This window comes from Ctenopharyngodon idella, chromosome 14 (assembly GCF_019924925.1).
Source record: "Ctenopharyngodon idella isolate HZGC_01 chromosome 14, HZGC01, whole genome shotgun sequence".
Lineage (NCBI taxonomy): Eukaryota > Metazoa > Chordata > Actinopteri > Cypriniformes > Xenocyprididae > Ctenopharyngodon > Ctenopharyngodon idella.
The window spans coordinates 29,189,656-29,212,623 of NC_067233.1; the positions used below are offsets into that span (position 1 = coordinate 29,189,656).

Here is a 22,968-nt window from a genome sequence, read left to right on the forward strand (position 1 = left end):
AGTAGGTACTACATTTGAATTTTAACTTACTTTGCGAATAGTATGAATATGGGCAGTATGAATGAAATTCAGACATACTACATCCGCCATGTTGTTACTGTCACGTGACCTACCAGTGTTAATTGCGTCACTTCACTGTCATTCATAAATCCTCTCCTGTGGCTTCATGGGTAATAAAGTGTCCAGGGAATGTGCTCTTCGAATACTATGGATACTCCGTTGGTGTTTTTCACATACTATATAGTAGGGAATTATTTGTTTTTGGACGCAGCAGGGAGACACCACTGGAAGCTAATATACTCACCAGATTACATAATTTAGTGGGAAGTGAATATAAATGATGATTCTAAAGAAATACAAACTAAATAATTTAAATATAATAGTGATTTTGGACTAGCCTCACACGAGGGCACCATAAATGTAGTTATTTATGATCTTAAATATTAATATTAATATTGAGTCAGATGATTCCTTCCAATATTTCGGAGCACCAGCCAAGGACTCTCACCTTGACAATAAAGAACAATAATGGAAGATTGTTGACTGAATTATAATTATATAAATTGGAGGAAGTTCGTCATCTGACCAATCTGAAGGATTTGTGAGATAACTTGTATAGCCTCTTACTGTATTATCAACACAAGGAAGACACAAGTGTAATAAATGGATTTTATTAACAAAAGGATAGACAAAAGGAACTAACAACTACTGAATGGACAAAGTGCAAAAAGATTGATAAAGGCAAGTGAATGAGTTAGATGTTACTATGGCAGTTACATTTTAATCTTATTAAAAGATAAACTGTAGTTTCTCTAGAAGAAATAAGGTAAACCTTATTCTGAATTCAACAAATAAACCGAGATTGTTATTAACTGATATTAGCTATGCAAAATCTAATGCAAATTAGATAATCATATACTGACAATATACACTAATGACAAGGTCTCTGGGAAGAGATTTAGTAAGTGATATTTACGTCTGCCTGGTCATGCTGAATCCGAGGGTGATGTCTCCACTCATTGAGCTGGGCAGCGCTGCAGTGGGAAGAAAGGAGTTGGAATCCATTTCACAGCCTTGAACAAAAAGTACTTGTGAACGTTGAACTCCTGCGAATGAGAAGGTCCTTTTCCTGGAACACGCAGAAGAAGAAGCCTTGAAGAAGCCTTGAAGGTTCTAATGTCTGTGCAGACGATCCTTTTTTTCTAAAACACGCAGATGGAAGGATCTTTAGATTCTGAAGTCAGTACAGATCCGAGCAGTCTGGAACATGCAGATCTGGAGGATCTCTGATGAGAAGATTTTGAAGTTGGTGCAGAAGATATTTTGAAGATGGGGGCTAAGCTTGTCGTCGTCGTCTCCGTTGCAGTTTTCAAACTTCCCAAATTCACTTCTTGCAGATCTTCCTTGTTTCTCTCTTTGGAGCTTCAGCATTTTGAGAGAGCAACTTCACAACTTCATAGAATTGGGCTTAGCTTAGCACATCTTGGGACCAGAACCTTGAACCGGGACTGGAACAGGAACTGGAGCCTGGAACCAGAATGGGAAACTGCAGCAACCCAGAAACTGGAACCGTTCTCTGTCTCAGAGACAAGCCTTTTAATCTGTCCTGAGAAGGAGGGAAATGCAAATTGGCACCTTTCAGATCCAGTGTTTTGATTGACTGATGCTGTCAGAGGTGGCCACTGGATGGCCCCTCTCTTGCATGAGGTTCATTTGCATTGCTTAAAGTTCATGTTTAGAACAATGTCTTTAAGGTTTTTCCTATGCATAATTCACTTTCCAAACCAATTTCAGATTAACCTAGGCATCGTGCAGAAAACATAAAGTCCAAACATCATTGGGTTATGATGAGCTATGCATTCATGTATACCTTAATATGTAAGTTTGTATATTTTGCATGTACACAAACAATACTCATTAAGTATATACAGTTCTGTTAATAGAATTGGAGAAATGGTCAGGGTGATTGTATTTTCAAGTTAATCTCCTAGCCCATATATTTCCTTGTTTGTGAAACTTCTCTTGGAGGTGCGAGTTTTGAGTCCTGTGCTTTTCATTATGGCAGATGAGGTGATTATTGATGTAATGGGGGGTGTCTGCCCTCATGTCTGCCTACTGATCACTACATACCCTAACATTCACAAAGAGGCACACATGCGAAGTTAATTACCACTTCTGTGGGGTGTAATGGAAAAGTAATGCAACTAGTAGCGTAACTGAATTACAGTTGCTAGGAAAAAATCAATACAATAATACAATAATCACTTTTAATTTCGTGACTAGAAAGCAGCATGAATTTTTTTTTTTTTTGTTTGTTTTTTTTTTTACATCATTCAATTTCTATGGAAGCCCGTTTCTGCCACTAAATAAAAAAATAAAAACAGTAATTGTGTAATAAACTCACAATTGTGCGAAACTTTTTTTCTCGCAATTCTGACTTTATTTTTTTATTTATTTTTTTAAATGTAACCTTTATTTAACCAGGAAAAACTCACTGAGATTAAAAATCTCTTTCACAGGTGTGACCTGGCCAAAATGAGCAGCAATACAATTAGTTTCGACACAGATTTACACAGTACAAACAAAATTAAAAACAATTACATTTCATTGAATCAACTTCCATTTGCCGAATGACTACTTTAAATTTATCCAAAGACAACAAATTTTGTAACTTCAATCTCGATTGAAGGTGATTCCAGTCAAACGGGGCTGCATACACAAAAGCCTTCTTACCTAATTCAGATCTAGCAAAAGGAACAGAAAGAATATAACAGTTTTGAGAACGTCGAAAATATTTCTCAACAGTTTTCTGTTGAATAAGACAGCAAAGATACGAAGGCAACATATATTATATACTTATATATTATATTACGCAATTGCGAGTTTATATCTCACAATTGTGAGAAAAAAAAGTCAGTATTGTGAGATATAAACTCGCAATTGCGAGATAAAAAGTCAGAATTCTGAGATAAAAAGTTGCAATTACTGTTTTTATTTTTTTATTTAGTGGCGGAAACAGGCTTCCATACATTTCAGTGCAGAAAAAAAAAAAAAAAACTTTAATTGTTAGGTTAACATGCTCATACAGCCTTAAAAGTACATTTCACTCCCTGAGATTCCCTAAACCCCAGTTTGAATAGCACTGTTATGAGTGACTAGTCTTATAATGATAATGCCATAATACCTGTAGACTTACATTGATGGAGGGGCTCAGGCCATATGTAGAGAGCAGAGTATCACTGAGACATACACTAAGAAGCACTCAATTAGCAAAGCCCCGGTGGCAAGTTGTGCATGGGCAGGTAAAGATCTAGTTTTTCATTTTATTTACCTCATGTGATGAAGAAAGTTAAGCAAAATTAAAAAATAAATAAATAAAAAATTGAAGCAATATGCCGGCACCATGTGGCAGGAAATATATGCAGATATATGCAGAGCAGTATGCTGAAAAGGTCCCATAGAGACAGTCATTGTTCGCAATCGTCAGGGGGTGGTGGTCAGTCAATGAATTTGTTGGGGGATTCCAAGGCCGTTTCCATGCTATGCAGGCAGGTTTGGATTTGAGGTCCCAAAGAGGCAGCGGGGCAGTCACATGGTGTGGTCTGGACCCATGTGATTCTTGTCAGTAAAGGGCACAGTGTAGTGCACAGCAGTCAAGCCATAACTTCATGCCCTACCCCTCCACCAATACATTTTTGTATTGTTTGTGTTGTCGCTGCCCTTGGTCCTGAACGACTGCCCTTGCCAAAGCGACTTGATCTCACAGGCCTCGCCGTTACATGAGAACAATGACATCATCCTGTGGAGTGAGGCGGTGGTGGGCAGTGTTATGAAATCCGGTTTAATTAAGGCTTTATTTCTCAAAGAACATTACAAACCTCGTCACACTTTCTGTTCCAAGAATTGAGCTCTGGAGAGATTCTGCGAGATAGCTTGGGGAAGACAGGGGGCAACAAACACTTCACTCACTTGAAGGCAAATAAAACACAATGAATTTTTAATGGGAATATCAAAGGGAACCTGAGTATAGTAGCTGTGTCTTATTTATCCTGGTATAACTGGTGCTCGCAGATGTTGTTTGATATTCAAGTCTCTAGTTTTTTGAGGTGCTGCGTACACTATCCACCCAGCTGAAGTAGCGCTTTGACCATTTTCAAAACCAAGGCGATGTTTTGACAGCGTAGCAACGATGGCGCCGGTCTGGCGTTAAGCTCTTATTAGATAGAGCGCTGCTCTTATCTGCCTGTTGTTTTCGTGTGACCATGTTTCGAGAGGTTCTTTTCCCCTAAATCACTTTGAGACAGAAATCAACAGATGACAGATCTTGCCCTTGTTGTTATTGAAGATGATATCAGCATGATGATATGACAAGAATGCACAGCTGACCATAAAAATCACCAGTAAACAGAAGGGGGAAATAAGTATAAGAGTAAATATTTCCACACACTCATAAAATCTCATTTATGCTTTGAAAACGTTTATCTGCAGTGTAAAGCTGCAGATGGTTTATGGCGAACCTTATGACAAGCTCCTGGTGTGCACAATCACACAAATGAAAATGACTTGTTATTATGGACTGTTTATCACTCATGCGTCACAGCTGTGGAGGGAAAAATGGCCTTTGTGATTGTGACAAACCAGCAGTTGGGTTAGGAAAAACAGGGATGGGATTCGTAGAATAGTTCAAAGAGAGCAAACAAAAACAGAGACCGGAAAGTCTTCAACCAATTCATCAGTTGAATCATTTAAAAATGAGCTGCAGGGGCAAAATCATTATCATGCATGAGCATAAAGCTCCTCAAGTGACTGTAGAAGTTTTAAGACTCTATAAAAATTGAATGGATTTACAGGACAAAACCAATTTTGAGGTAGAAAATTAAAATCTGGTATATAATTTGTTTTGCAGTCACATTTATGAATGTTAAATGACAGAAGTGGTGTCATCTGAATCAGCAAATTCTCTTGTTTCATATGATATATATAATATATCATACAACTTTTCATTTAAATGTAAAGAGCTAGAAATGTCTTGGTTTATGTAGTTCTGTTATGTTTTTTTTTTTTTGTTTGTTTGTTTGTTTTTTTTGTACTTAAAGTTTGTCTAATTCAGTTCCTGTTTCCTGTGATTCCCTCATTCCTCCATTTTACACTTAGTGTCTGTGTATTTACGCCCTTGTGGTCTTTGTCAGGTCTTGTCCTTCTATGGTGTTTCGTCGGTTTGCTCAGTTCTGTTCCCTGGTTGTGCTATTATGTTAATTAAATACTGCAGTTGGATCCTCTCATTTCTGAGTACTCCAGCATGACAAATTCCATTTTATTTTTCTCTTTTGAGTTAAATGTTTACTATATGCATACAGTTTTGGTTAAAATGGGGTGATGGGGGTTGGTACAACAATAAAATCATAGTAAAATCATGCACAAAATTTAAAAAATCTATGTTTTGATGTTATAACTTATCCTGCTGTTGTTCGGATGTAACAACAGCACTCTTTGTACTTGGCACCAATTTACATTGTTTAATAAATTATGTATTTTAAAACTACTTTAATATTTGGACACATTAAAGCATTCCCCACTCTAACCTACCTGTCTACTTCAAAACAGTTTCCTAGTTTCCTATTTAAATATTTCAAATCTCAATTAGTTTTAGAAGTTCCCACACTGTATAATATCAGAAATTAGAGAATTTGGGATTTCTATGATGTAGCGCATCATAGTGTACCTTTTTTCTGGTGTATTTTCAGCCTGTTCTGTATTTTTCTTTCCCACCGACATGTTAGGTCTGTATTTCGCAACCTGGACTCATGGAAAGATGTACCCGTGGAAAAATTTTTGCAAGTCGCAAAATACGTACCAATACGTACATATCACTGCAGTTTCCAACAGAAATGAACACTAGAGGCAGTAAAACAGCAAGCACTTTTAATCATTTTCATACACAGTTATGATTACAGGGTCAGATTATGGAAAAATAAAGACTTGTTTTCACGTCTCCTTGCACAATATTATGTTATGATCTCAAAATACTTTTTACCATAGTGCACGATTTGTAAACAAATACATTTTGGACTTTGCATCGCTCCATATGTTTCGCTTTTCTGACATAACACGCTTGCTTGGTAGCTCAGCTGGTACAGATTTGTACTTAGGATGCGGAAGGCTTGGGTACAAATCCAGTGAAAAACTAGTCATGGTAAAAGAGCACAAAAATTAGAGACCAAAAACAAGCTAAAATGGCATTATTATGAATATTTTTTATGTCACATTTGCTTTTGTTAAAGGGTTAGTTCACCCAAAAATGAAAATTCTGTCATTTATTACTCACCCTCATGCCGTTCCAGACCCGTAAGACCTTCGTTAATCTTCGGAACGCAAATTGAGATATTTCTGTTTAAATCCGATGGCTCTGTGAGGCCTACATAGGGAGCAATGACATTTCCTCTCTCAAGATCCATAAATGTACTAAAAACATATTTAAATCAGTTCATGTGAGTACAGTGGTTCAATATTAATATTATAAAGCGACGAGAATATTTTTGGTGCGCCAAAAAAAAAAAAAATAACGAATTATTTAGTGCCTTTATGGATCTTGAGAGAGGAAATGTCATTGCTCCCTATGTAGGCCTCACGGAGCCATCGGATTTAAACAAAAATATCTTAATTTGCGTTCCGAAGATCAGCGAAGGTCTTACAGGTGTAAAACGGCACGAGGGTGAGTAATTAATGACAGAATTTTCATTTTTGGGTGAACTAACCCTTTAACACTATCGGGTAGGTTTAGGTGTAGTGTTGGTGGTACGTTATTTTAAAGCGTAATGGAGCATTACACTTTTAGCGCCACTCACCAGACATTTTAAATCATAACTGCGGTGATACGTATAAAACAAACGTAATAAAAACGTACCATATTCACGTTCATCCATTTCGGAAAAAAACTGAACATGCTTTTAGCGCCACTCTATGGACATTTCACATTGAAACTGTCACGAAACGTACATGGCGCTACGTATTTTCGTTTTGCAAAAATAGGTACGTTTTTCTAATGAGACTGGGCTGGAATTTCAGTTATGTTGTGCTTCTGAAGGTCAGAGTGACGTCTTCAACTACATTTAACACTCCGTGGGCTTCAGCTGTTCTCTGGGAATAATGGAAAACAGTTAACAGTGTGCATATGTTTCTATAATCTACTCTGGTGCACCAGGACCCCTCTATTGTTCATCGCTATGACTTTGTGGAACATGTATTTAGGAGAGGCAGAGGAAAGGCACAAAAGATGACAAAAGTCTCATTTGAATGGAGTGTGTAGAACTAACACAGGCTTTCAGATGGTTCCCATCCCAAGTTTATTATGGAACATGATTTTGGCAAGCTTTCAGCAGCCTCTGTGTGGAGAACACACATACGTCTCTAGACCCAGTCAAGATTAATGAAGATCCCTGGATTGAGATCTGATCCTACCGATCCCAAGGCCACTGAGAGCATTTAAACCATTGCCCTGCAGGAAAGATGACATCATTAGGGAGGAAGTGAACATTTGGTCTAGCTTAACCATATAAATCTACTAGCTTTCCAAGGATATTATGTGCTGAAATGGACAAGATTAGCACATTTCCTGTGTCTGCACCAACACCTACCAAGATCATACCTATATAGGCCAGAAATATGGTGTATAATAATTCATGACCAATGCATAGCATGCAGTCTTCCATCAGTTAGCTACAAATAGAACAAGCTTTTAATGTAACTTCGGAGCACTGTCAATGCTAATTAGCTCTGGTTTGTGCAAAGAAATATACTGTAAATCAAGCAAGCTATTGATGTTTATCCTTTTATGCTAAATATGCCCAACATTCTCTGAAGTCTTGCTTTAAGATGCAGTGCCTCTTCTGTTCTTTTACAGTACATACAGCAAACCATAATATGTTTAATTGGTTAAAAACACCAGCAAGCACAATACCACAGGTTAATGCAGCTGGCAGTAGTTTGACTCAAAGTAGGCCTGGACAGAGTAGTGTTACCGGTATCATTGTTTACTATTGATCTTTAACAGGGGTGTCGAATAGACTGGTCAAATTGATCAAGATTCGCTAGCTAAAGATCGCTTTAACAAAAAAAGAATGCAGAACCACTATGAACATCAATAACCTCTAGCAGTTTTGATATTCTAGCTTTTTATTGACATTTTCACTTTTATAGAACCCCCAACCCAACTGTGTTGTAATTTAAATAAAATTTGTATTGATTCCTTACTGTCAGTTGAAGAAATGGAGTAGAATAATACTGCTTACGGCAGTGTTGCATTATTGTAGGCAGTTATAAAACAACAAAAAAGCATGTAGTATTTTGTGATAATGTCTGGCTGACTGTACATTATCCTTCTCTTACTGCATGTTGGAGTTTGTGGTAGTGCTGCACTGACCCTAACCAAGTCTGTGAGTTAAATAATTATGATTTCTACCCTCTCATCCATGTTCTTCCCATGTTACTTTGGAAATGGTTCATTTGAGTAGTTGTTCTCGCCAGTTCACGCATCAGCAAGCAAAAGCTGTGGGTAGATTCCATAGGAAGACTTCCCAGCTTGCCGTTATGTGTCCGTGACTGTTTGTGTGACAAGCAATGAAATATTAAGTCACTCTCAAGTCAATCTGCAAATGCAAGGCCTGACACATGGCTCCTATTTATAACTCTCTCTCTCTCTCTTTCTTTGTGTGGGCTCTCGCTGCTTTCCCCCAAAGTTCCTCAGCTGGATTGTTTTCTTGTTAGGCTTGCATGTGGATCAGAAAGTTCACCCCAGGCAGAGATGATCCCTAATCCCGTCCAGCTGCAGACTGAAAAGACAATCTGGAGCGATTCCATGCTTGAACCTCCCGATGGTGCGTTTGGCTCAGATGTCCTCTATTTGGAAAAGCAAAAGAAAGGGGGAAAAATGTGATCTGTCAGAAGTGAAGCACTGTTTAAAGACATTTGAAAAGGGACAATGGCTCCTAAGCCTGTCATTGTGTTTTTATGCTGGCTTGGGTGACCTGGGAACTTGGTTGCGCAAAATAAGCAGCACAGACTTGCACGGCAGCCAGTCTTTCCCTTCTGTTCAAGTCAGCGGCTCTGAAACTCTGGCTGTCTCAGCGCTCGAGTAGCTGCCACTTCTATCACCTGTGTGTTCCCTTTTGTGGCCCTGACCCTGGCTCTGCGTTAACCCGAGGGCCCCTTAGGTAATAGTTGGGTCTCTCATAGGCATTGTGTGTTTTTTTCCTCATCGCTCACATCTCCAATGCTGTTCACGCTGGACTGCAGCTTCTTGTGAACACACCGCCTCCTCTATCTCTATTACTGTCTTTCGTTCCTCCCTTTGCAGCCCACTGGTATCACAGGCTCTAGGATCTGCTGGATGTGCAAGCATTTAATGAAGGCCAGTGTCAGTGATGAGAGGATTCAGAGCTCTGCCGACTGCATCTTCACCCCACCGATAACTTTGACTTCCCAATTTACATACTATTAGTGCTATATAGCAATGAGATAGATTTGAAGGAGAGCAAAGTAGATTGGTTAGGGGAAATGTTTCAAAGAGTATGAATTTCTTTACCACTATGCTTGCAGTGCTTTTCAACAAGTAGGACATCCTTGTTGGTTCTGATTTCAGGGGTATGATAAGATTAGGGCTGGAGTCTGTCTCTCAGATTTATCAATCACTTTCCCATCATCAGCAATGTACATTAGTGTGTGGTAGTGGAATGCAAATTGGGATGCAGCCCACATCCCTTTCATGGTCTTTGGGTACTTTACCTCAAGTCACTGAGCCGCTCCTAGAAGACACATCTGCAGGCTGTCTGGCATAAGAAATGCCGAGATATTTTCATACTGCCAAGCTCCGAAATAAAGGGATTCTGAAGCTCAGCCTGTAATGAAGCAGGCCCTCTTTACTTTAGCATTACAACCTCAGCAAGGACTCCTGAAAGCTGAGATAGGAAAGTGGACTCTTTGCTCTTTAAAACCAAAAGTAGGCTTGAGAGCGAGGCAGAAAGAAGCAGAGAGCATTCTTTACATGATAGCTTCAAGGTTAAAGAGTCCTCTCCCCTCCCACCCGTGGCCTGTTTAGTTATTCTGGACAGAAACGCCAGAGCTGAAAGAGAGCGCCTTGGGAGACTTGCTTTAAATTCATGCCCGTAATCAAGCAAACAATGCAAATCCCTTTCTTGCTGGGATTGACTTTTTATCAGGCACTTCTTGTCATGAATTCCTATATATCATTTGAGAACACCTCTATGGTGAAAACTATATTACAAGAGCTGGTCAGTGGTTTTCAGGTTAGTATCAGTGATGTGGAGGCGGCCGTGATGGATAGATATGTGGGTGATATGAGTGAGCTGACTCGAAGAATTCAGAGAGGCTGAAAAAGAGAAAAGCACAGAAAGAGAGAGACTGAATGGTGCATCTGAGCTGCCATTTTTTCATCCTGCTTTACAAGAAACCCAGATGAAACACACACCACCCACAGTTCTCGTCTCTCCCCTTTGAAAATGGCCTCTCTTGGAAACTGCAGCTAAGTTACCCAGAGGAAGAGGCGATTTGCAAATGGCCTCCTTGACGACTTCCCCTGAGCTCTATCCTCAACGAGGCTCGCTGCCCACTCCAGCTCCTGCTACGGGGGCGACTAGCATGATATGCTAGAAATACTGAGTCCAAGGTCTCTGCTTTTGTGTACGTGACAGAAAAGTTTTTCCTACAACAAACAAGCATGCAAGTGTGTTTCATTCAGTGATTTCAGGCAGCTTCTGATCTTGCTTATTGAAAATGTAAGTTCTCACGCAAATGCTCTCACAAAATGTAACATATTTTGTTAAATACAGTAGTTTATAACTGTTTTTGTTTCTTTTGAGTGAATTAGCACATTGTTTGGTATATAGCTACATATAGTAAGCATGCATAAGCACAGCTAACATAGCTAAATGGTAGCATAGTTTTGAAACTATGTTAACAGTGATAATACCATGCTTTCTGTGCAATTGAAGTATGTTTGGTACAATTTAAAGTACCTTGGATTACCAAATAAATACCTTGGGACTTCAATATAATCATTCAGTGCCATTATATTGAAATTTGACACCATGATACGACTAACATATTTTTTGTAAGGTAAGTTTAGTCATTTTATGGGAAAGAATAATTGGTTCTCAATGTCAGTGGACTATCACTGGCTTCATTACCTGATACACTATCTATTAGATGTGAGTTAGGTTACATGATAGCATGTTCTCTCTTGTACTTCCTTGAGATTAGCTGTTTTTATTGCATACCCTGTAAAATGCGCTGTGTTTTGTCAAATGCTACAGTAAATCCACAGCACCCCCTCATGCCATATTACAATGGCATCTCTGGGCTGCATGCTTCCATTGCTCTCTACCCAGCTATAGGAACATGCTCAGTGCTGCACTGCTGATTGGGGATTAGGCAGTTGTGGGAGACTTTGTCAACAGCTTTCTGAAAATCCAATTACAGAATATCATAAGCTGTACATGCATCAACCCCAGTCATAAACCCCCAAGGGGGAAAAGAAGTAGAAGGAGATTGTTGCAACCATTGCCCTTGTAATACATTTTCTCTGTGGAGAATGCATGATTTGTTGGATATTCTAGCAGGAACAGCAACATACTGCAACAACAGTGGATTGCAGAAAATGCTTAAGTGAATTAACAGCATGCTCACAATTCTTCACATTACTTGTTTGTTCTTTCATGTAGAGACAGTTTTTTTTTTTTTTTTTTTTTATACCAGGGAAAGATAACATTTAAAGGTTATGTATGCAGTTTTTGGATGTCAAAATACTTTGTTCTATCCTTGTTTAATGTGCAGAGACAACTATAAGTAAGTCATTCATAGGTTGATTTAAGAGTGTAGACATTGTGACACTATGGGTCTATGCTTTCAAAACATTGCTCTGTTTGCTTGAGTGGCTCGACATCTCGACCTCTCGACCTCTCGACCTTGGGATTAACCAAGAGCTTGGGGTAAAATTACACAGTTCAACTTTAATAATTGGATTCAGATTTATGTTACCATCAAGCTGCATTAGCTGTCATGTTTTGAAGGGCAGTTTGGTACTTTTATGATGCTTTGCTATTTTTTAAGATTGATAGCCCCCAGTAACCATTCACTTTAATTGAATGAAAAATAACATTGTGAATATTCTTCAAAACATCTCCTTCAGTATTTCACAGAAGGAAGAAAGTCATCTGAATTTGGAATGACATGAATACATGATGACAGAATTTTTTTTGTGTGTGAGTTCAGAAAACATTGTGGAAATCTTTTTCTTGATATTGTATTTTTGTATATTTCATATATGCCTTGCTAATTTGTGGAATTTACAGTGTAGTTGATCAAAAAAATTGGTCTCTCTCTGACATACTGAAATATCTAAATGTTTATGTATATATAAATATATATATATGAAGAGTTTGGTTCCAAAACGTGATAAATGCCATTTTCAAAAAAAATTGAGTTTCCGCCAAAATCAGTATTGTATCTGGTCAGTATTGAAAAGTAATTTATTAATTTTACACAAAATGAGATATCCGTTGTGTTATTCTGTCATGTTTTATCCCTTTCTTTCCAAAACGCGACAAACGGCAGTCTCCCTTCTCTACAGAACTCGATATATCCGCTTAACCAATCACAGCGCACCATTCCACGCATTGTAAACAGAAATGGCGACGCATCCTAGTTTTCCAGAAAAATGAATAATTTTGACGCCATTAATGAACATGTGGTGGTTTCTGCGGTGGGGAAGAAACGCAAGTCATCGAAATGTAATCATTTACGTGAGGAGATTAAGAAGATGAGTCACTCGAGTCGGGAGGAGGAAAAATGCTGGCTGTTGCTTGTTCCACGACAGCATCAAACTTCTGTCACAGTCCCCAAAACTGAATCATGGACAGTTCTTAAAAGCCGTTTTTAATACCAATGTACTCTGTAAATGTGTTTATTTTAACCGTGCGGTGGCGCCAGATATTCTTTAATCGTAGACATAATTCATTTATAACATTAACAAGATGACTCTATTTTTTGAATTTATTTTGGGAGCGACGGCTGAATGTATTTTTAGTAAAATGCCTGTATATAAGATTAGTATTGGCAAAATTCAGAGGCTGTCATATATGTGAATCAACTTACTTTGTTGTGTATTTTCAATATGAAAAATAACTTTTATATTGATGGATTAATTGCATTTTGAAAAAAAAAAAAAAAAAACGTATCATGGATTTATTGCATTTTGGGGGGAAAATAATCTTTGAAAATAAACCTTTGAAAATTAAAATGTAGATTTGACGGTGAGTAATTAATGACAGAAATTTCATTTTTGTATGAACTAACCCTTTAAAGAGCTGTTTTGTTGTTGTTGATTATTGTTGTTTACTTGATGTAACCAATAGAATTTTATTTTTATTTTATTTTTTATTTTATTTTATTTTATTTTATTTTATTTTATTTTTTGTATAAATTATTGTATCTAGGTTGATTTAGCAATAATAAATAATTTTGACTTGAATAAAATATGTTATTATTTTTTAGGTTAGAGTGTACAAAAATCAGGACACAACTATGACTAGCACATTAGTGATGGACTACACCAATTGCTGATGTCACATGAGGTTGAAAGGTCTAGAGAAGACTTATGGTACATTATGTGTGTGTGTGTGTGTGTGTGTGTGTTTGTATGAAGGGTTGGAATTTGGTGTGGTCATGACCCTTGTCATGACCCTTTGGACAGGAAGCAAGACATAATGACTCTATTCTAAACCTTGGTGAGATGCATACCTAGACAGCATTGTTCATCTAGGCACACTCCTGACGCAGAGACTGTTGTAAACAATTAAATGCAAATTACATCTTGTTTTGTCCAAATCCTAAGACATTTATCCTTCATGGATAAAGCAAGGATAAAGGGATAGTTCACCCAAAAATGAAAATTCTGTCATCATTTACTCACCCTCAAGTTGTTCCAAACCTGTATAAATTTCTTTGTTCTGCTGTACACAAAGGAAGATCTTTGGAAGAATGTTTGTAACCAAGCAGATCTCTCACCCCATTGACTACCATGTTTTTTTGTTGTGTTTTTCCTACTATGGCAGTCAATGGGGGTCGAGATCTGCTTGGTTACAAACATTCTTCCAAATATTTTACTTTGTGTACAGCAGAACAAAGAAATTTATACAGGTTTGGAACAACTTAGAGTAAATAATGACAAAACTGTAATTTTTGAGTGAACTATCCCTTTAAGACCATGCATTTTTGCTTTTGTGCAATATGTACTAATTTTAAACTTGGATTCAGCAGTAAGCTTTAGTCTCTTATGAGAAATAGAGTAGGAAGGGGGAAGATGCCCTCCTTAAGAAAAATGTGCATTCACTTTTTAACATATGAGTTTAGCATGTGCAGGATGATGATGCATCAGCCAAAGTGTTATTATGGAAAATAAACAGAAACATTTGCTAATTTAGTTGTCACAGCACAAAATATACAATTATTCAAAAGGCCATCTTACCCCAATACTTGTGGTCCTGATCTCCATGTACAAGGCAATGGTGACACCAGCAGAAATATCTTCTTACCACATCTTACCCTGCTATTTGTGTCCTGTGCGCGAGTGAATGTAAGGAGTTTGGCTGGAATGCCGCCTATGTACAGTATGCAGTGCAAATTGCTATTTATGTGTTGTAGTGAGCCAGTTTGTAACCCATAAACAGCCACAATACCATCTGAAGGCTAACTGATGCTCCAGATCTGAAATGGCCAAAGGACAGAGGATACATTATGAAATGGCCATTAGTTTTGTGCAGGGCCGCTGCTGGCTAAATGGGTTCCCTAAGCAGAATTGTATTGTTGTACCCTCCCACCCCTCACATCTCTTCCAAATGTTATGGAAGTTTAGAGGAAAAAAAAAAAAAACACACACACACACACAGCTACATTAGGGATCAGAATAGAACTTTAATAAAATATTTAAACATAAATAAAATTGTAATTATTTACAATTGTAGCTTTACAGCATAAAATGCAAACTATGATTTTATACATATTAAATAAAATCTAATGACTATTTTGTTAATCAAGTACTCTGTCGAACATTTTGACGATTAATCGAGTAATCAGATATTTTTATGGTAATTAAATAAACCTAAGTGAACAATAGCCTTTAAAATAACAATGAGGCAATAATAATTGGTTCAAAGAAAGTATCAAAAGCAAGTAATTTTATGGTTTTACTGAACAACACTGTTAAAATACATAATGTAATATATGAAATATAAATATTCTTTATAAAAAAAATATATATATATATAAATATAAAGCTTCTTTACATTATGTATTATAGCAAATGCCTACAGAGGGTGCCAACGGCATGGTGATTGTTGTTGTTACACTTTACAGCATGATAAAATCCTTTACAAACATTACAATAATTGAAATTATATGACATAAATTGCATTATCATTGCATTATCAGAAATCAGATGTGTTGATGGTTGTCAAATTATTAACGGCGTTAAACACATTTAATTAATCTCACCAATTAACTTAAAGTATAAAGTTTCACATGTTTGTGAACATACCCTGGAAGTGATGCATGGGATTTATCTTGGGCTATTTTTCTTTTTCGCTTCTCAGTGCCAGACTGCTGTTGTGTTTTCCCGGGCATAGTTGTCCATCAATTATGATCATTTTATGAGGTGGGGGTGGGGCGGATGTGGGAATGGCATGTCATGCGTGCATTCACCGTAAAATGCATTTGTTACTATATATGTTTATATTTATGTTTATGTTAATATAGAATGAAAGGGTTTTTTTGGAGCTTTGCGTATAGGGAGTGGCAAGCGGTACTGGTTTTGTAGTCAGTTCAATAAATGTGTTTCAAAAATATATGTCTGTGCATACAAGAGGATGTAGAATCTGAAAGTATTTGCCTTTCAAATACACATCCCAATTGCACGCTTCTTCACGCTTGTGTTTTCAGCTGGCATTTTGAAGAAACAGTTTGAAGGACTTCACATGTCTCCTCACAAGAGCAGATACAATTACTTGCTCAAACCCCCAGAGGACTATCATCCTTGAGAGTGTTGTGTTTGGGGGGAGGTGTTTGTAGGGGTGGGTGGAATAGCAGAAGCGGCAGGATGAGAAGAGAGAGAGGACTAAGGACAGAAGAGGACAGTGAATACCGAAAGCTGGATGATCGACTCTGACATTTGCAGCAATGTGCTCTAGGTCTCTGGGCCATGTACAATCATGGTGGTGAAAGATGGCTTCAAGTGCATGACACTGCGATTACATTATTTCAGTCCGAAACGCAGCCGTTGGGACGGAGCCTTTTCTAATGGTTCTTATCATTTCAACACCAGTGGCCTCACGGTCATTTGGAGCAGCCAGGCATGTGGAAATGCATTGTTCCTGCTACAGTGCAGAGAGCATCCTGATTAGCAGAATGAAGGCACATTTTGACGAGTACCCGGTAATGAGACTGCTAGTTGCTTGGGGGTGAGAAGGTAAAGATGGAGGGGCTGAGGAAGGATTCTTCAGCCACTGAGAGAGCCGTTTACATTGCTTAGCACTGTTCCCTGAGCTGCAGTGGGCCCAGCTGCATGCCCCGCGCCCACCAGAGTAAACACGTTATCAAAATGTGACGTGACATGCCAGAACTCTCTGCGTAATGAAAAGCAATGAGGCAATGCGTGCGCTACAAAACAGGGTGTATAGTGACTGCAAGCACTGAGATTTGTCTTAATCTCATGGAATTACTTTAAGGAATGAAGCAAGACCAATAGTACAAACACTGTACTTCACATTGATGTTCAAGAATGTTCAAGAAGGGCCTCATTCACTCAACAATATTACAAAATCTGCCCTTTGGATAATCTTAAAGGGGTAGTTTACCTAAAAATGAAAATTTTGCCATCACTCACCCTCATGTCATTCCAAACCCTTAAGACTTTAGTTCATCTTCAAAACTCAAATTTAAAAAAAAAAAAAAAAAATCTGAAAGATTTCTGTCCCTCTGTTGAAAGTCCATTCCACTAAAATGTCTATTCAACCTCAGAAAGTTCATGTAAAAATAATACATTCGAATTGATTGGTACTGCAGGGTCTCATGTTTCTTGAGAAAATATTTATAGTTATAATAAATTGCAAATTATCATCAATTATCATTGTTTTGTAAATTCAAGCTTATCACAAAGCGTGCACTTGACAAACTTTTAATTCTCGAATATAGCATACAGTTGTCTTGCAATAATATTGTAGACAACATGAATTCCTATTGTACAACTGGTTATTCTGGTGAATTTTTCGCTCTTTAAAGGGATAGTTCACCCAAAAATGAAAATTCTGTCATCATTTACTCACCCTCAAGTTGTTCCAAACCTGTATAAATTTCTTTGGCCTGTTGAGTTTGTAACTAGGCTGCTTTGGGACACCATTGACTTCCATAGTAGAAAATAAAAAAATACTATGGAAGTCGATGGTGCCCCAAAACAGTTCAGTTTCCCACATTCTTCAAAATATCTTCCTTTGTGTTCAGCAGAACAAAGAAATTTGTACAGGTTTGGAACAAGCTGAGGGTGAGTAAATGATGACAGAATTTTCATTTTTGGGTGAACTATCCCTTTAACTGGGACAGCGTATTTAACTGCAAGTAATGGTCTTAGGAGTGATCCAATGCTGTTAATTTAAGTAGCACAATTTATGTACTACTTAGACGATGATGATTTTGACAAAACGACTTAGAGATTAAACACTATTTGTTTGCACTTAGTGCTTTGAAAAAAAACAGCCTTAGTCTGTAAACCAATTGATATTGAGATTTTCAGGAAGAGAAAGGTGCCAGGCCTGAAACAAGCAAGCTTAGGGGAACATCCAGATGGTTGGGGTAGACAGGCTGACACAAACAGGCTTTAGTTGGAGTTGAGAGACGATTGCAAGCAGAGGCATCTGACATAATTTATGTATTTGGTTTGAGTTTGTTCAAAGCCTGTCCTAATAAGTCCAGGACAACTGATGGAAAGGAAGCAGCCAGCTCCTATCCCTGAGGACAAAGGCTGTGTCAGAACTGGCCCAAATTAAGAGTAAACTGAAGGAAATGCTGCAGACCAGCAGAGCCAGTGAGGAGACGGGCAACTTAACTAGCCCCTTCACAGTGTAATTGTCAGTCCGCTGCAGGCCTGTTATCGCACATACATGCCAGAGTAATCCAGCTGTATGGATGTCCAGCAGTTGAGACGGCATCTTCTAGAGCAATAGAGAATGGCCTAGTTAGACTTTTGATTATCAGCATTAGATCTGGTCCACTTACTAGCTAATTCCAGCCAAGAACGGGCAGTTTATGTTATGTTTGGGCTTTGGGTAAATATGAAATCCATGATACCAACAGACTGATTGACCTGTTGGACTAATAAGGGGTCTTGGTTAGCATGGCCTGTTAGCCCCTGATGGCTGATCTCTCAGCTACACCATCTGATTCTAACAGACCAGTCTGGTTGGAGCTTGAGATTTTGAGTGCAGCATGCATCAGATGACCATTGAACAGCACTGAGTGGTCTGTCTGAGATCAAGCACTATTCCACAGCCATTACCAAGACATCAGAGCTCTGCTGTTCAGAGATTTTAGTCACACATTGAATTTTTAGGAGAACATAAGAAATTTTTACATCTCTTCAAATGGCAAACAAATTAATTACAAGATAGTTATAGTCATATTTAATGTCAGTAATATATATATATACTTGTCACAGCTTAAAGCAAAAAGTACATATGTCTACTTCCAATATGGCATTTACAGGTCAGTATTTTCTTAATTAGTTGCAGTTTACTTTTTTGATTGTCTGAAATGAAACACATACAAAGTTCCTGCTACATTAACAGTAAAGCGGAGAGAGAATAGCAATTCAAAAACGCTCTCTGTCAGTGAATAATTTTGCGCATTCTGATTGGCTGGCATGTCTGGAGGGCGGGGCTTTAGAAAGAGGCCTTGATTGAAGGAATGGTAGCGGTCGAATTCAGAGGTTCAGTCTGGTGGGAGTCAGCAAAATGGCTGAAATTGCTTAAAACACCTTTAACTGATATCTTTAGTATTAAAATAGGCTTTTTAGAGGTACTTTTACAACATTACCAATCATAACATCATTGAAGTAAGCAGTGCAGAGATGTTAGTATTTTGTAGGAAACCACTTGTGGCTGACAGTATTGCCAATTTAGTGTTTTTTTTTTTTTTGTTTGTTTGTTTGTTTGTTTGTTTGTTTTTTAACTAGATTTAGCGACTCCCTCACTTCTTTCGAGCCTTTTTTTTAAAAAAAATTCTAGCGACAAATCTAGCAACTTCTTGGACAAACCTTATCTAGATTCTTACCTCACTCACTGATCTATATTTACATTTATATAAATCAGTGAAATCGCCATTATGACGTCATCTAGTTAATTTAGCGAACAGATTTAACTACTTTCAATTGAAAGCACTTGGCAACACTGGCGGCTGCATGTGGTAACTAGGCATTTTTCACACAATTTCATCAGCCAACAGTAAAGTATGAACATAGAAATGCTGAAAAGATCAATATTGCTGGTCACCCTGTTCGGATGCTGGCGTCCTCACCAGGGTTCCTCACTATCTTGAAAATGTCTTGTTAACATTCTATTAATTCTATTCCATAATTTGTTTATAAAATTCTGAAGCTGTTGTTTCAATGAACATTTGTAAATATCTTTTAAGGGTTTTCTAAATAAATATATCGATTCTAAATTCATATTATTTCTTGCATACAAAACTACCCATGTTGTTGCCCTTGGCTAAATATTGTAACACAGATGAACAGAGGTTTTTTGCAAATCGCTATCTGTGTCAGTAATTAGATGTTATTGGTTCATAGAAATGTGCATAATTATGCTTCATTTGCTTCAAGTGTTTTGGGAGAATAAGGAACAGCCAATCAGACATGAAGTTTTGTGTTTTGTTTAAGGCAAGAGTGTGTTGATGGGTTCTCACTGTGAGATGCAACGCAGCACTTTCATCTGCTGGAAATAATGCAATTATTTCTCCACTCATATTTATGCAGTCAAAACAAATTTCCATGTTTGCACAGATTTTCCTATTATTGCAATTACTCACATGCCAACATCATCCAATTCCATTTTGTAGGATTGGTTTAGAATTACGAAGTTGTTTTTACTGTTACTTGGTCGAAAACAAACTAAACTCGTCTTGCTCTGATTCCAGTTTGTTCGCAGTTCTCCAGAGGGGTGTACGCCATCTTCGGCTTTTATGACAAGAAGTCTATGAACACGCTGACCTCCTTCTGCGGAGCCCTCCACACCTCCTTCGTCACACCCAGCTACCCCATCGACTCAGACGTGCAGTTTGTCATCCAGATGCGCCCTCCTTTGAAGGGCGCCGTCCTGAGTCTCCTGTCTCACTACAAGTGGGACAAGTTTGTCTACCTCTATGACACAGACAGAGGTAAGTCCTCTTAGTTACCTGTGGAACTCCAAGCACAGTGGTTGTCCTACTGTACATGAGTTAGTGCTGATTTGTATTGTTTTTGCTGGGTTTGTAGCGCATAAGCAGCAGGGCATGATGGAGGATGGATGCCCCATTTGAGTCCTTAGGGTCTGGATAGAGCGCCTGCAGTACTGGTGCAAAGGTCCAGATATCTCTGGATACATGATGAATTTAGAACTGATGTGCCCCAGTTCTGAGCAGCATAGACGAGTTTGGGGCCCTAAACTACTTCACTTATTAAATAGCTCACCTTACTTTCCTAATACAGTTTATCTGCATTAGCACTGCACAGGGATATTGATTTCAAACAGTTCATAAAAACACATCTTGCTATTCATAAGAATGATTCACCCAAATAAGAAAACTGTGCCTTTTCACCCACAAGTCATTCTTTTCCTCATGGAACACAAAAAAAGATATGTTCTAAAGAAGGTGTATGCTGCTCTTTTCCAGTGAAAGCATGTGACCTGTGTCTCACAGGAAAACATAGCTATTTTATGATGTGTCAGTTCCATATGAATTTGTACAATGTGAATCGTACAAAAACATACAATTTTTAGGGGAAATAAAAGCATGAAGGTCCACCCCTAAACGTAACTGTTACCGGGGTGCATGCAGATTGTAAGAAAACGTACAAATGAGGCGGTTTGAATTGCCAAATTGCCAAAAATGTAAAATAGTTATGAACTGCCATGAGATTTTGTTGGTCAAGTTCTAAAATGGAGAAAGAAGAAGAAGAAAAAGACCATAACACCATAAGGGTAGTCCATATAACTTGCATCCTATATATTCCAAGATTTCTGAAGCCATACAATAGGTTTATGTGAGGAACAGAAAAAAAAAAAAAAAAGACAAAAAAGAAAAGTTGATATTCATTCAAAATGAATTTGTCACACCAGTCTTGGAAGTACAGCTGAGATTTAAGAGTTACAGCAAGATTATCCGTAAATAATGACTTAAATATCAGCTACTCATAAAAAAATAAAAATAAAAATGCTGCTGGCTTCAGAAGACTAACACCATGTCCTAACCAGACATGATGTGATAAGATTCCACTGAATCACAAATCACAGCCAATAGGAAGCGTGTGTGGGCTGGCTCTCCACTTTCTCACACTCTCAACGAAATGGATTGGTACTTAATCAAATTCATAAAAATTAAACCAATTTAACATTATTTAAAACACATACTTAGTGACTGATGCAGTCTTTGTCATGATATATACTTGTTTGTTTACACGAAGTTCAGTTTAAACATTCTATTTTCCTTTTTCAATTTACTTGCAAGATCTGATGTAAATTATTCATTGTGAATAATTAAAGTCATTCACAATGATATTCAAATTAAACCATTTTATTATCATTAAAAACAACATCAGTACCTGAGCTGTCAATCACAACATCACAATTTCTGGAAATACAATCCCCTGACAGTCGTTACGTATCGCTTTCACAGCTGGTTATGACAAAAACTGATTTAACATGGAAACGATCCCTTTTATCACTCCACTGCGTTGTGTCTGGTCAGGGCACGCTGTTAGAATGTATCGCATGAGTCATATGGACTACCTTTATAGTGCTTTACTATGATTTAATTGTCATTTTTGAAGTGAATCTGTTCTCATTCACTTTCATTGTATAGAACATGTGTGAATATCCCACCAAACATCATTTTTTATTACACCGAAGAAAGAAATCCATACAGGTTTGGAATAGAATTAGGATTAGTAAATAATGACATCATTTTAAGTTTTGGACAATATGAGAAGTGGCAGTAAAATAATAGGATCCTAAAATGTCTTTGTTACCCAATTAAAATTCAGGACCATAACACCGCCAATGCCTCATTACCACCCACCCTTCCCCCGCTCCCCCTAGCGCACCTGTTCTTGGGCCATGGTTTGTGTTTACTAATCATGAAGAGGTCACAATCTCCGTTTGACCCAGAAGACACCTGCCCGATGATTCTGCTCTCTCCGTACTTTATAGATGGCACTGCAGTCGACTCCTCTGCCGCACTTGTCAAGTTACAACATCTGTGCTGTTGTTTTGGTGTGGACGCCGCACTGCCGTTCCACTATTCGCCTTTCTGCACCATGTCCTATTTAACCATTCATTTACTCGCAAGAAACACATCATTTCCCATCACTCATCTCGGACGGATTGAGCAATTAATTAAACTCAAGTGCTTTCTGTTGAGGAATATCTGCGATGAATCAAAGCGCCTCATGGCGGCACACAAGCTTGAGGCGGTGACACTGGCATTTCGGGTCCTATTAAAGCCTGCTAGCATCCTGCGGTTGAGTTCACAATGGTTTTCCCGCAAAATGCATCACTAATTAGATGAGACACAGAGCTAGCTCAGAGAGCTCAATGAGTCTTTCCCCCTTCCCATCCCAATGTGTCCTTCATAGCAGCTTCCGCCTGGATTTGT

At 38.0% G+C, this 22,968-nt stretch overlaps 1 protein-coding gene across 8 annotated transcripts in view; it reads left to right on the forward strand.

The window, feature by feature from the left end:
* gria3b (glutamate receptor, ionotropic, AMPA 3b) overlaps positions 1-22,968 on the forward strand; it is a 135,101-nt gene that overhangs the window by 22,081 nt on the left and 90,052 nt on the right. For all 8 annotated transcript variants that reach the window (XR_007924950.1, XR_007924949.1, XR_007924948.1 and 5 more), the window contains exon 3: positions 20,254-20,493. Coding sequence is in view for 5 of the 8 variants with exons in the window: in XM_051860813.1 (XP_051716773.1) it covers positions 20,254-20,493 (240 nt within the window). In the remaining 3 variants the exon portion in view is untranslated. The remainder of the gene's footprint in view (positions 1-20,253; positions 20,494-22,968) is intronic.